Source organism: Rhinatrema bivittatum, chromosome 11, assembly GCF_901001135.1.
Source record: "Rhinatrema bivittatum chromosome 11, aRhiBiv1.1, whole genome shotgun sequence".
Lineage (NCBI taxonomy): Eukaryota > Metazoa > Chordata > Amphibia > Gymnophiona > Rhinatrematidae > Rhinatrema > Rhinatrema bivittatum.
This window is the reverse complement of record NC_042625.1, coordinates 4,953,489-4,967,768: the sequence shown is the minus strand read 5'-3', so window position 1 is coordinate 4,967,768 and position 14,280 is coordinate 4,953,489. Positions and strand designations below refer to the sequence as shown.

The following is a 14,280-nucleotide window of genomic DNA, read 5'->3' as shown; positions in this document are numbered from 1 at the left end:
AAGGAGAAGAGATATCAAAAGGCCCGGCAACAAGCCTCTATAACTTGGAAAGGTCACCCAATCACTATATTTGCTGATCTGGCGGCTGCTACCCTCCGGAAACGCCAAGAAATGAAATCAGTTCCCGGCCTTATTAAGGCGGGAGGGCATACGATATAGGTGGCTATACCCCTTCAGCCTGCAATTCATGAAAGAAGGCACCACGTACAGGATTCATTGTTTGGAGGAGGCGGCGAACACGCTTACCGAGGCAGGATATTCTCCTCAAGATGTGAAAAATTCCACGCTCCACCGGTACCGACTTCTAGGAGACCAGAGAATCCACGCTGGCAGCGGGTCGATCGAGGACGACGGCGACTGCAGCGACACCCTGCCAGCCCTCTATCTACATCCACTTCTAAAGAAGGCACCTGAAAGGGACTGGCCTATGACGGGTCTTGGTTAAATGTTTCGTCCTGCTATTTTACAAACTGCAGACATTTATGCAACTTTTTCTGGCTTACTTAGCTGGATGGTTATTGCAAAACTAACTAGTTTATACTATTTGCTACAGATGGGGTTTGGAGCCTTACAGGTTGAATGTTCAAGTTGGGGTGTTATTATTATTGTTATTAGATATGTAACATTTCCTGCCGGGGGTGGCCGTCTGGGTAGCGGGCATGTATGAGTTCCTGATGACTTTCCTCCATGGCCACTTTTCAATCCTCCCTGCGGGGACGGTTGTTCTTGGGTATAGCGGGGGGAGGGAGGGAGGGGTTGGGGAAATGGGATCCAATAGCTCAGATAAGAATTTGGTAAAAATGGTTGTTAGGGGAAAAATCTGTAACTATGACCATAAGGGCCAGGTTCCACGGGTTGGAGAAGGTTGCTATTATGGTATGTTCCGAAGAGATTTTGTTCTCGGGTTACTAGGGGGAGTGCCTATTGCACAAGTGTTATATTCTCTCTGTTTTAGGAATGGCGGAATATAAGATAATGTCCCTGAATGTCAAGGGACTAAACTCACACCGCAAACGTAAACTGCTCCTCAATGATTTGCAGCGTCAGGAGGTCGCTATAGCGATGATCCAGGAATCCCACCTTACAGCCCGGTATTTAGGCTTACTGAAGTCTCCACAATATCCCATTCAATACTGGGCCGCAGCGGGTAAATGCTTTAAGTACGCTGGGGTAGGGATTTTGTTCCGGAAAGATTGTGTATTTGATGAGATCAAGTGTGTCAGAGACAAGGATGGTAGATACCTAATTTTGGTCATCGCCGGTGATGGGCACATGTTCACCCTAGTTACGGTCTACGCTCCCAACCATCACGAGGGGGTATTTTTCCAAAATCTAGGGGAGACTGTCCAACAATACGGGGAGGGACACCTCATTTTAGGGGGGGGATTTCAATATCACTTTGAACCCACTAATGGACAACTCTCGGGGGTCAGCTGTAGCCGCTCGTAAAGACAGAAAAGCCTTAAAAGCCCTGATGGTGGACTTAAATGTGGTGGATGTGTGGCGCAATAGGTTTCCTAAATCTAGGAACTATAGCTTTTATTCCCGTGCCCAGGAAACCTATTCCAGAATAGATATGCTAATGGTGGACAAGGGCCTGATCAATAACATTTCGAGGGTAGATATAGAGAGTATTACCTGGCCAGACCATGGTCCGGTTTGGGTGGACCTTTCTCTGCAATTTCTAGACAGAGGGCAATTATTTTGGAAACTGAATGACTCTCTTTTGGGGGATGATACCTTTGTTTCACATCTAAGAGGCATCATTCAGGATTATCTACATTTTAACGATAATGGGGATGTGGCTCCACCCACAATATGGGATAGTCTGAAAGCTGTCACCCTGGGACACATCATTGCACGAGCATCATTTGTCAAAAAACAGAAGGATAAAGAAAGGAATTGCTTATCTCAGTTGAGGCGGGTGGAACGGGAACACAAAGCACATCCATCACGAGAATTAGATATTAGAGAAAAATTGGCGAATTTAGATTCTGCAGAGATAGCGTTTCACTTAGATATTCTCCGACAGAAGTTTTTTGAAGGTGGGAATAGAGCCGGGAAGCTTCTTGCCCGTAAACTGAAAAAGTTTCAAACACAAAATAATATTATCAAAATAAAAGACGACAAGGGGGCGATTTTGACTGGGGCCAGGGATATCAGGCAACACTTCCTTCAGTTCTATGCCGCTTTATATAGTGCAGATGGTAATATAAAAGAGGAGGCTATAGATGAGTATCTACATGGTTTAGTAATCCCCTCGTTGACTGAGTCAAGACGCTCTGGTCTTGATAAGGAAATTTCATCATTGGAAGTCCGGGATGCTATCAAAAATCTTAAGGTAGGGAAATCACCGGGGTTAGATGGGTTCACCGCAAAATTTTATAAGACTTTTGTAAATGAAATCACGATTCCCCTAACTAGGATGTTTAATTCCCTGAGGGACAGCGGTATAATATCTAAGACGGCTAATACAGCGGGCATTACAATCTTGGCTAAACCGGGACGTGACCCGTCTCTGTGTGGGTCATATCGCCCGATATCCCTTATTAATTTGGATTTAAAAATACTGGCCAAGATTTTGGCGGACAGATTGAAGGGAGTGGTAACTGATCTCATTTGCCCCGATCAGGCAGGGTTCATCCCGGGGCGGATGGCTTCGGATAATGTGCGGAAGGCAATAGATTTTATTTGGTGGGCTAAAATGGAGAAGGTATCTGCTTTATTAACAATCGCCGCTGAAAAGGCATTCAATTTAGTGCACTGGCCTTATCTATTCCATCTGCTGCAACTTAAGCAATTTGGTCCTTATTTCATTCAATGGATTTCTAAGTTGTACACTTCCCCAATGGCATGCCTAAAGGTGAATGGAGGGTATTCAGCTCCATTTCAAGTACAGAGAGGTACACGACAAGGGTGCCCTCTGTCGCCGTTACTTTTTGCACTGTTTTTGGAGCCCTTTGCCATTAGCATACGTAACAACCCAAGGATACAAGGCATGTGCATCGGAGACCTATCTTCCAAAATGGCCCTTTTCGCAGACGATATTTTATTTTCTGTAACTGAACCCGATACCACCTTACCGGAGATTGTCCTGGAAATTTCTAAATTTAGCTCTATCTCCGGCTTTAAAATAAATTGGGATAAGTCGGAGATACTGAACTTGTCCGTCCCAACGGACCGAGTGATGGCCCTAAAGTCGGCTTATGCGTTTAAATGGCCTCCCAAAAAGATTAAATATTTAGGAATATACCTTGGCAACCTTGATGATATTTTTCATCTTAACTATACCCCATTATTAACGAAAATCTTTCAAGAATTAGAAGAATGGGATAGATATCACATATCGTGGCTGGGCAGAATTGCTGTACTGAAAATTAATATTCTACCTCGCCTGCTGTATCTTTTTCAAACTCTCCCTATCTTGGCACTCCACCGGGATTTGCTAAAATGGCAACGAAGGTTTCTGAAATACATATGGAAAGGTAGAAAACCCAGAGTGTCCAAGAAAATCCTGTATCTATCTAAAGGTCAGGGAGGTCTCTGTGTTCCAAATTTGATGTGGGATCATGCGGCTGCCCACCTTCGAGCTATAGTCGATTGGCATAAAATGCCTGCTGATAAAGTCTGGGTGAAAATGGAACAAGCTATGCTGGGACAGATGCCTCTCAGCTCTTATCTGGCAGCCACGAACCTCATGGCGGGAACTCCACAAGATTCCCTTACCTACGCAGACTACTCTTGGGAATTGGGACAGATGGAGAAGGAGATTCTTGGGTTCCAGGAGCTACTCCACCCTATCTTATTTATTTCACAATAAATTCTTCTCCCCGGGGATTCCCTATCAGGCCTTCTCTATTTGGAAAGAAAGGCAAATATATACCATTTCCCAGGTGTGGGGACCACAGGGGATGTATACTTTTGAGGACTTAAGTGCTAAATACGACCTTCCACCTCAGGAATTGTATCATTATTTACAACTAAAGCATTTCCTGTTGATTAATCCAATTCGTGACAGTCTAACTCAAGGGACCACTTTTTTTGAGGGGTTGTGTAAAGGGGCCAATGTGATATCCAAAATATCCAAGTTATATAGGTTTTTAAATGCGGATTTGCCGGATACACCCCATTTTATTAAATCTTGGGAACAGGACCTTGGCCTAACGGGTGACGCGGAGAGCTGGCAAGTAGTGTATAAAAATATTGGAAAAGGTCTGATAGCTGCCTCATTGATTGAAAATTGCTATAAAATGGTATTCCGCTGGCATTATAGTCCCCAGCAATTACACAGCTTCTACCCTGGCACATCTGGGAAATGCTGGAAACAATGCCAACAGGAGGGCTCTTACCTGCATATGTGGTGGACCTGCCCTTATATACAACAATTATGGCAGCAGATTTTCTTATGGATCTCGGAGATGAGCTCCTCTAACGTATCCTTTTCTGCTAGCCAAGTTTTGCTCAATGTATCAGAGTCCTCTATATCTCTACCCAGGACGAATATTGAATATTATATTTTTGTGGCCGCCCGCTGTACTATCGTTCAATATTGGGGCTCATCTACTATACCTAAATTGACTGAGGTGCAAGCCAAGGTCTCTTTAATATATAGTCTGAGTGAAATTACAGCATTTAAAAATAAAAGGGTTCGTGCCTTCAAAACCGTGTGGGAGCCATATGATAACTGGAGAACACGTGGGGGATTGGGAGTACCTACGTAATGTTCATTAAAATTCACCTTACGGCAGGTGATGCAAAGGATACAGCCTGACATGTGATACTTGCATTTGGCAAGGGAAAACCCTGCAGCCTATTTGATGCAGATACATTATACCATTTTTCTTGTATGATCATTGTATATCTGAGCAGGGGAAGGGATTTGGGGGGGTTTTGGGGATTATTGTTTAAACGTGATGCATTTTTCAATACATATACTAGGCGATTTTCCTATATGAAGTTTTGCCTGCTTTCTACAGGGACATAGGATGCTTTTCTCTGACAGTGGTAACTAGTCTGGTTTTCTAATGCATGTGTTTTCGGTATCTGCAATAATTGTACCACTCAATTTATGGTTTTGTTGTAATGTTTTATTGCATCACAATAAAAATCTTAAATTTCAAAAAAAAAAAATTAAAAATAAGCATGTCGACTGAACGCACACCTACCGCCGCAAATGATGCCAGCAACCAAGAAGCCTAAGTGCATTTCGCTTTGCGCTGCCTGTCATATTAGAGCTTCACAGCATAACCCGGATTCCAACTTGTCAGTGCTGCAAGGATGCTCAAGGAGATTTGATCTCATCAGAATTTGCTAAGCCTGGCTCCTCCCATTCGGATGATGGGCTAGTCAAAGCTTTAACTTGGAAGTACATCAGATCTGAGTACTCCCTTGACTGACTCATCCACGGGAGATGGCAATTCAGTTGGACCCACTCCAATGCCCCCTAGACTAGGCATGGATCCGGCTGCCTTTTCTTGGGTGGCGTTTTTTCAAGGTTTACAAGCCCCTTCGTGCAGGCAATCTTCTGTCTCACCTGCCCCTGTCCAAACAGATCCTCAACCGGTGATCCCTCTCTCTCCCACCCCTTCTGGCAGACACTGAAGCATGCCTCGCCTTGCCATGGGTAATCCTGGCAGGGACCCGGAAGGCACGGATGAAGAGGTGGACCCTGACTCCTTGGAAGATGGGGAAAAATCCCCCCCCTGGGTTGGAACCATATCAGACCATGTTAGGGTTCTTTCATAGAGATGAATTGCTGGCTCTGATTTCCCAGACCTTGAAGATGCTGGGAGTTCCTGGGGCAGATTCTATGATGGAACAGAAGAAGAATCCCATTCTGAATTCCCTGTGGAAAGCCTCTTGCTTCTTTCTGATGATTGATGCCATTCAGGAGTTGATTGACCTGGAATGAGATGCCCCAGAGGCAAGTTTTAAAGGGGGCCGAGTATTGGAGGGTCTATACCCTCTAGATCCAGCAGTGAGAGAGCGTTTGTGTTTAACGTGAATGCGCTGGTCTGTGCTGTCTTTAAGTAAACTATTCCCGTGGAGGGAGGAGCAGCCTTAAAGGAAGCACATGATAGATGGATTGAGTCTAAAGCAAGTCTTTGATGCAGTAGTAATGACCTTACGGATTGCTTCTTGTTGCGATCTGGTGGCTCATTCTTATCTGCTTCTCTCTCAAGGGGTGCATGACTCTGGGTGAATTCCAGAACAGTTATGAAACCTGCTGCCGCATTTTTAGCAGATGCGGGCTGTGATTTGGTCCATACTTCGGCCAGAGGAGTGGCCTTGGTGGTGGCGGTCGGATGACAGCTATGATGCAGCCTACAAAGCTAATCTTACAAAAGTGCCCTATAAAGGATCACTCTTATTCAGGAACTAGTTGGAAAAATTGACCAGTAAATGGGGTGAGTCTCCAGTTCCCTGGCTACCAGAGGATAAGAGGAAGCAGTTACAATGCCCCTTGTCTGAAGGGGTTGTTCCAAGGGTTCCCAGCATTTTTACCCCTACGGAAACTCAACATTTCAGAGGTCTCTGTCTTTTGGAAGGCCTATGACCTTTCATTCCCAACAGAGGGACGGATTCGGGACCTGGCTTGTACCGAACTCCACAGTGAAGTTTTACCGACCCTCCTTCAGGATGAGGAGGGTCGGTAAAACTTTCAGCAGTAGGCTGAAATCACATCACATCAGACAAATGGGTCCTGGAAGTTATACGGGAAGGATATGCTCTAGAATTTTGCAGCAATCCTCAAGATGTGTTCATGATGTCACCTCACCATTCCCAGCACAAGAAGCAGGCAGTGGAGTCTACTCTTCTAAGGCTCCTCCAGATGAGAACTGTGATCCCCGTACCTATGCCCCAGGAAAATACAGGGTGTTTCATTTATTTTGTTGTACCCAAGAAAGAAGGTTCCTTTCGCCGCATCCTGAACCTAGAGTGCCAGCAGTCACCTGCTGGTGACTCATTTTCGCATGGAGACATTACAATCCGTGATGATGGCCATACAATTGGGAGAATTTCTGAATTCCTTGGATCTATCCGAGGCCTATATATAAATTCCAATCCAAAAACATTGTTTTCTATGCTTTGTGGTACTGTTGCCATTCAGTTTCTGGTGCTGCCCTTTGGCCTAGCCACTGCCCCCAGAACAGTTTCCAAGATTATGGTGGTTGTGGCAATGGCATGGAGAAGGTACAGAGAAGGGCTACCAAAATAAGGGGAATGGAACAGCTCCCCTATGAAGAAAGACTAAAGAGGTTAGGACTTTTCAGCTTGGAGAAGAGACGACTGAGGGGGGATATGATAGAGGTGTTTAAAATCATGAGAGGTCTACAACGGGTAGATGTGAATCGGTTATTTACTCTTTCAAATAGTAGAAAGACTAGGGGGCACTCCATGAAGTTAGCATGGGGCACATTTAAAACTAATCGGAGAAAGTTCTTTTTTACTCAACGCACAATTAAACTCTGGAATTTGCCAGAGGATGTGGTTAGTGCAGTTAGTATAGCTGTGTTTAAAAAAGGATTGGATAAGTTCTTGGAGGAGAAGTCCATTACCTGCTATTAAGTTCATTTAGAGAATAGCCACTGCCATTAGCAATGGTAACATGGAATAGACTTAGTTTTCAGGTACTTGCCAGGTTCTTATGGCCTGGATTGGCCACTGTTGGAAACAGGATGCTGGGCTTGATGGACCCTTGGTCTGACCCAGTATGGCATTTTCTTATGTTCTTAAAAGATGTGATTTTGATGCACCCATGCTTGGACGATTAGTTGATCTGGGCCAAATCCTTGGAAGAGAGCCACCTGATGACCAACAAGGTGATCTCCTTGTTGCAGGAACTCTGTTGGGTAGTAAACCTGGTCAAAAGCAGTCCTAAACCTTCCCAGTCCTTGGAGTATCTGGTTTGACACAAGACGGGACAAGGTCTTTCTGCTGACAGCATGGATCCAGAAGTTGATATCCCAGGTGATGAACATGGTATGCCCGACGGTGTGGAGCTATCTCCAAGTTCTTGGTTTGATGGCGGCACCTCTGGAAGTGGTGCCATGGGTGAGGGCGCATATGCGTCCGCTTCAACGCTCACTGCTATCACATTGGAACCCATAGTCTTAGGTCTATTCGGTTGCCTCCACTTGCTGATGGAAATCTGTTCTCGCTTCCAGTGGTGGTTGCAGGAGGCTTATCAGGGCAGGGATGTGTCCTTGTCCTTTCCGAACTGGTTGATTCTCACATCTGATGCGAGTCTCCAGATTTGGGGAGCTCACTGTTAGGAACTGGTGGCCCAGGGACATTGAACTGCCAAAGAGGCTCTCTGGAACATCATTTGCCTGGAAGCCCAGGTGGTCAGGTTGGCGTGCTTATAGTTCAGCCACAGACTCCAGCGTTCCATGAGATGTCTGACAACGCGACGATGATAGCCTACATCAATCACTAGGGAGGAACCAAGAGCCAGTAAGTGTCGTAGGAGATGTACTTCCACCCATTCCATAGGTGCGTCTATCTACAGATCTCTGCCTCCCACATCGCAGAAAAAGACAACGTCAAAGTAAACTTCCTAAGCAGGGAAAGTCTGGATCCAGGAGAGTGGGTATCTGCCAAAGGGTTTGTACTGATAGTGACCTGTTGGCTGCCTCTCGCAATGCAAAGGTTTCTCAATTCATCAGCTGCAGAAGAGATCTGAGGTCCCTTGCAATTGATGTTCTCGTTCAGATCTGGTAGGAAGACGAGTTGCTACATGCCTTCCCTCTGTGGTCCCTGCTGGGCAGAATCATCCGTGGAATCTAACACCACTGAGGGTTAGAACATAAGAACATGCCATACTGGGTCAGACCAAGGGTCCATCAAGCCCAGCATCCTGTTTCCAACAGTGGCCAATCCAGGCCATAAGAATCTGGCAAGTACCTGAAAACTAAGTCTATTCCATGTTATCGTTCCTAGTAATAGCAGTGGTTATTTTCTAAGTCAACTTAATTAATAGCAGGTAATGGACTTCTCCTCCAAGAACTTATCCAATCCTTTTTAAACACAGCTGTACTAATTGCACTAACCACATCCTCTGGCAACAAATTCCAGAGTTTAATTGTGCATTGAGTAAAAAAGAACTTTCTCCGATTAGTTTTAAATGTGCCACATGCTAACTTCATGGTGTGCCCCCTAGTCTTTCTATTATCTGAAAGAATAAATAACAGATTCACATCTACCCGTTCTAGACTTCTCATGATTTTAAACACCTCTATCATATCCCCCCTCAGCCATCTCTTCTCCAAGCTGAAATGTCCTAACCTCTTTAGTCTTTCCTCATAGTGGAGCTGTTCCATTCCCCTTATTTTGGTAGCCCTTCTCTGTACCTTCTCCATTGCAATTATATCTTTTTTGAGATGCGGCAACCAGAATTGTACACAGTATCCAAGGTGCGGTCTCACCATGGAGCGATACAGAGGCATTATGACATTTTCAGTTTTATTCACCATTCCCTTCCTAATAATTCCCAACATTCTCTTTGCTTTTTTGACTGCCGCAGCTCACTGAACTGAAAATTTCAATCTTATCCACTATGACGCCTAGATCTTTCTTGGGTTGGAGCACCTAATATGGAACCTAACATTGTGTAACTATAGCTTGGGTTATTTCGCCCTATATGCATCACCTTGTACTTATCCACATTAAATTTCATCTGCCATTTTGATGCCCAATTTTCCAGTCTCACAATGTCTTCCTGCAATTTATCACAATCTGCTTGTGATTTAACTACTCTGAACAATTTTGTATCATCTGCAAATTTGATTCTCACTCATCGTATTTCTTTCCAGATCATTTATAAATATATTGAAAAGTAAGGGTCCCAATACAGATCCCTGAGGCACTCCACTGCCCACTCCCTTCCACTGAGAAAATTGTCCATTTAATCCTACTCTCTGTTTCCTGTCTTTTAGCCAGTTTGCAATCCACGAAAGGACATCGCCACCTATCCCATGACTTTTTACTTTTCCTAGAAGCCTCTCATGAGGAACTTTATCAAACGCCTTCCGAAAATCCAAGTATACTACATCTACCAGTTCACCTTTATCCACATGTTTATTAACTCCTTCAAAAAAAAGTGAACAGATTTGTGAGGCAAGACTTGCCTTGGGTAAAGCCATGCTGACTTTGTTCCATTAAACCATGTCTTTCTATATGTTCTGTGATTTTGATGTTTAGAACACTTTCCACTATTTTTCCTGGCACTGAAATCAGGCTAACCGGTCTGTAGTTTCCCGGATCGCCCCTGGAGCCCTTTTTAAATATTGGGGTTACATTTGCTATCCTCCAGTCTTCAGGTACAATGGTTGATTTTAATGATAGGTTACTAATAGGTCTGAAATTTCATTTTTTTAGTTCCTTCGGAACTCTGGGGTGTATACCATCCGGTCCAGGTGATTTACTACTCTTCAGTTTGTCAATCAGGTCTACCACATCTAGGTTCACCGTGATTTGATTCAGTCCATCTGAATCATTACCCATGAAAACCTTCTCCAGTACGGGTACCTCCCCAACATCCTCTTCAGTAAACACCGAAGCAAAGAAATCAAGTTTTTAACTTGAAAGTACAAGTTTTTAAGTACAAGTTTTTAAGTACAAGAAAGTACAAGTTTTTAACTTGTACTTTCTATGGTAAAATTTCTTTTACCGGCCTATCTTCCTTCCAGCTTGTTGCAAGCTTCCAAGTTCTCTCCCCTTGTTGATTGTAATTTTTGACTTATTCCTACTTATTGTTATCTTTCGTTTACGTGGATTTGTTACTCTTGTTGTTTTTCCCTTTTGTTAATCTGTAAACCGATCCGATATGGTAATTTACTATGAAGGTCGGTATAAAAAACTGTTAAATAAATAAAATTTAATCTTTCCGCGATGGCCTTACCTTCTCTTAGTGCCCCTTTAACCCCTCGATCATCTAACTGTCCAACTGACTCCCTCACAGGCTTTCTGCTTCGGATATATTTTTAAAAGTTGTTTTTTTTTACTGTGAGTTTTTGCCTCTACGGCCAATTTCTTTTCAAATTCTCTCTTAGCCTGTTTTATCAATGTCTTACATTTCACTTGCCAGTGTTTATGCATTATCCTATTTTCTTCTGTTGGATCCTTCTTCCAGTTTTTGAATAAAGATCTTTTGGCTAAAATAGCTTCTTTCACCTCCCCTTTTAACCATGCTGATAATCGTTTTGAAGTTTCCCTTTTGAAAGTTTAGCACGAGAGCCGTGGATTTGCAATACTGTTCCTCTTCCAGTCATTAATTCAAATTTGATCATATTATGATCACTATTGCCAAGTGGCCCCACCACCGTTACCTCTCACCAAATCCTGTGCTCCACTGAGAATTAAATCTAAAATTGCTCCCTCTCTCATTGGTTCCTGAACCAATTGCTCCATAAAGCTAACATTTATTCCATCCAGGAACTTTATCTCTCTAGCGTGTCCCGATGATACAATTACCCCAATATTGACTGGGTAAATGTAAGTGTCCCATTATTACCGCACTACCAATTTGGTTAGCTTCCCTAATTTCTCTTAGCATTTCATTGTCCGTCTCACCATCTTCACCAGGTGGACGGTAGTATACTCCTATCACTATAGTCTTCCCCGACACACAAGGGATTTCTACCAATAAAGATTCAATTTTGTATTTAGTCTCATGCAGGATGTTTATCCTGTTGGACTCTATGCCATCCCGGACATAAAGTGCCACACCTCCTCCCGACTGCTCCTCTCTGTCATTGCGATATAATTTGTACCCCGGTATAGCACTGTCCCATTGGTTATCCTCTTTCCACCATGTCTCTGAGATGCCAATTAAGTCTGTCATCATTTACTGCTATACATTCTAATTCTCCCATCTTACTTCTTAGACTTCTGTCATTAGCATACAAACATTTCAAAGTTTGTTTTTTGTTTGTATTTTCATTCTGCTTTTTAATTGATAGGGATGCCAAAATGTAACATAAATGTGGGCAATTCAAACCACCCTGGGCAGTGAACCTCATCAAAACATGCAAAGGCAGCCCACCCCAAAGGAAGTCTCTAATAAACCTTTTTATTTCTTTAAGGTCCTTACGAGTTAGCCAAACAGGTAAAATCTGCATTAAATAAAGCCATTTTGGAATCTCCATCACATTTAGTAAATGGATCTTGCCCATAAGTCAGAGGCAAAGTGTTTTAATTGATAGGGATAAGTTAGAATTTTTTAGCTCAGGTGAGTTTTTAGGTACAGGCACTTGGACTACTTTTCTTATTATTGGAACCTCACTGTCGGGATGCCCTAATTCTAATGCATCATTAGTATCCTTTGAAGATACCTCTCTCCGAACCATGCGCTGTTGAGCGACGGTCTGCTTTCCCTTTTGTTCAAGTTTAAAAGCTGCTTTATCTCCTTTTTAAAGGTTAATCCGCCTGGTAGCTCCAGATTGGCCCAGACGTCCATGGTATGCAGACCTACGGAGACCTGGTGGAGAATCCCCTGCACCTCCCGTCGCACAGGGACCTGTTGCAGCAGGGGCCGGTTCTGAACAAGGATTGAACTCTGTTATATCTTGAGGGCTCGCCTGATGAAGCGTGGATATTCTGTGGCAGTAACTGTCACCTTGCTTTGTGCTTGGAAGTTCTCCTCATTTCTAGTGAGTCTGGAGAGTATTTGAGGCCTGGTGCGAGGACCATGGTGGTTCCCCTTGTGTGGTCAAAATCTCACTTGTTCTGGAATTTTTGCAGGGTGGGTTCCCGGAGGACGTCCCAGACAGCATGGCTAATTCAGCTTGCTTATCAATGGGGAAAAGTCATTACATGCTAGCTATGGGGGGCTTCAAATCCAAAGGGATTACTGTTAAATGTTCATCCAGTCCCTAGACTGGGGTACCTGTGTTCTTACTGGAGTTCGGTGTTTATGGTTGAGTAGAGATACGGTTGACTGTTTTTAATCATATTTTTAACTTTTTTTTTTTTTTTTTTTTTTTTTACTAATATGACCACAGTGGCTTTTGAAGAGAATACTGGCTGGCTGAGGTCACACTGACATCAGCATTGTTCCATCTCCAACTGCTGGCAGGAGAGCATAACCCATTGGTCCTGAGATTATAAGGTAAGTAATTTCTCCCTTATATCAGTTTAAAAAAAAAATTGTATTATACAATCTTTGGGAAATTACTCTTCCTAGGAATAAGGTCTCACAGCTAGCATGTAATGACTTTTTTTTTTTCCTTCAATAAGCAGGCTGAATTAGCCATGCTGTTTGGGATGTCCTCTGGCAGCCCTAGGGTGGAGCTTCTTTCAAAGATCACAGAGCTTGGCCACGTGCAACTGCGCGTATCTTCCCATGCATTCACCATCTCTCCTCAGTCTATTTTCTTCCACGCTGCAGGTTGCACGCAAAGCTCGTTCTCTCTAGTCTCTCCTCCAGTTTTTCTCTTGAGTAGAACAAATGCACTTTTAAGTGCTATCATAGCGCTGAAGCTGCCGGGCTTCAAATACTGCCAATGAGGGAAAATTATGTCCATCACAGATGGACATAATTATTGCTATAATCTGCCTGGGCCCAGAACATGACCAGCCCTCTTGCAGGGTCTGTGGTCGAATGTCACCCAGAGGCAGAGGGCCCAGAAGATCGCACGACTAAAGGAGGGAGGGTACAGGCTCTTACACCCTGGCGTCAGAACAGCTCTCCTCTCATTCATCCCCGGGGCTGAAACACGCTGCCCCGAGAAGTTGAGGAGAGCCTCCTCTTTGGGTCCCACCAGGACGGAGTCAGGTGGGTCATACTCCCATTCAGTCTTTAAGTAATTTATAATTCACAGTTATTACTCAGATGAATAATTTTTCCCATCGTAAGGCCTGGCCCCTCTGGATTGCTCTTGCCCTTTTCCAGCTCTCTTCCCCTTATAGCTTGATCCACCCCAGTTTGCTTGCTACCTCCTGCTCTCGTGTGCTTTCTCTGTGCCTTATCAGGCTCCTTCTCTCTCCCGTCCCCCCTCCTCCCTCCTGCTTTCCCTCTTCCCTTCCAGGCCTTTCATTCTCCTCAGCTTGCTGTCTCTACACCCACTAGCTTTTTTTTTTTTTCCCTCCCTCCTCACCTACCTTACCTTCTCTCTCCTCAAACCAGCAAGACTCCCTAAATTTTTCTGTCTACCACACCCTCTTTAATAAAACCCCTAGCTCCCTTCTATCTTCCCCTAAGCCTGCTGTCTACCTCTCTAGTTCAGGATTCTCTGGACACCCCCACACCACTCCCTTCTTTGTTTAGGCCATGTAGAA

At 44.0% G+C, this 14,280-nt stretch overlaps 1 protein-coding gene across 2 annotated transcripts in view; it reads left to right on the top strand.

Annotated features, from left to right (window-relative positions):
- TBC1D10A (TBC1 domain family member 10A) overlaps positions 1–14,280 on the top strand; it is a 165,288-nt gene that overhangs the window by 77,222 nt on the left and 73,786 nt on the right. The window contains exon 2 of one of the 2 annotated variants that reach the window (XM_029619763.1): positions 12,420–12,653. The exons of the other annotated variant lie outside the window; for it this stretch is intronic. Within the exon in view, the coding sequence (XP_029475623.1) occupies positions 12,585–12,653 (69 nt within the window). The 5' untranslated portion in view covers positions 12,420–12,584. The remainder of the gene's footprint in view (positions 1–12,419; positions 12,654–14,280) is intronic. 2 annotated transcript variants of the gene reach the window in all.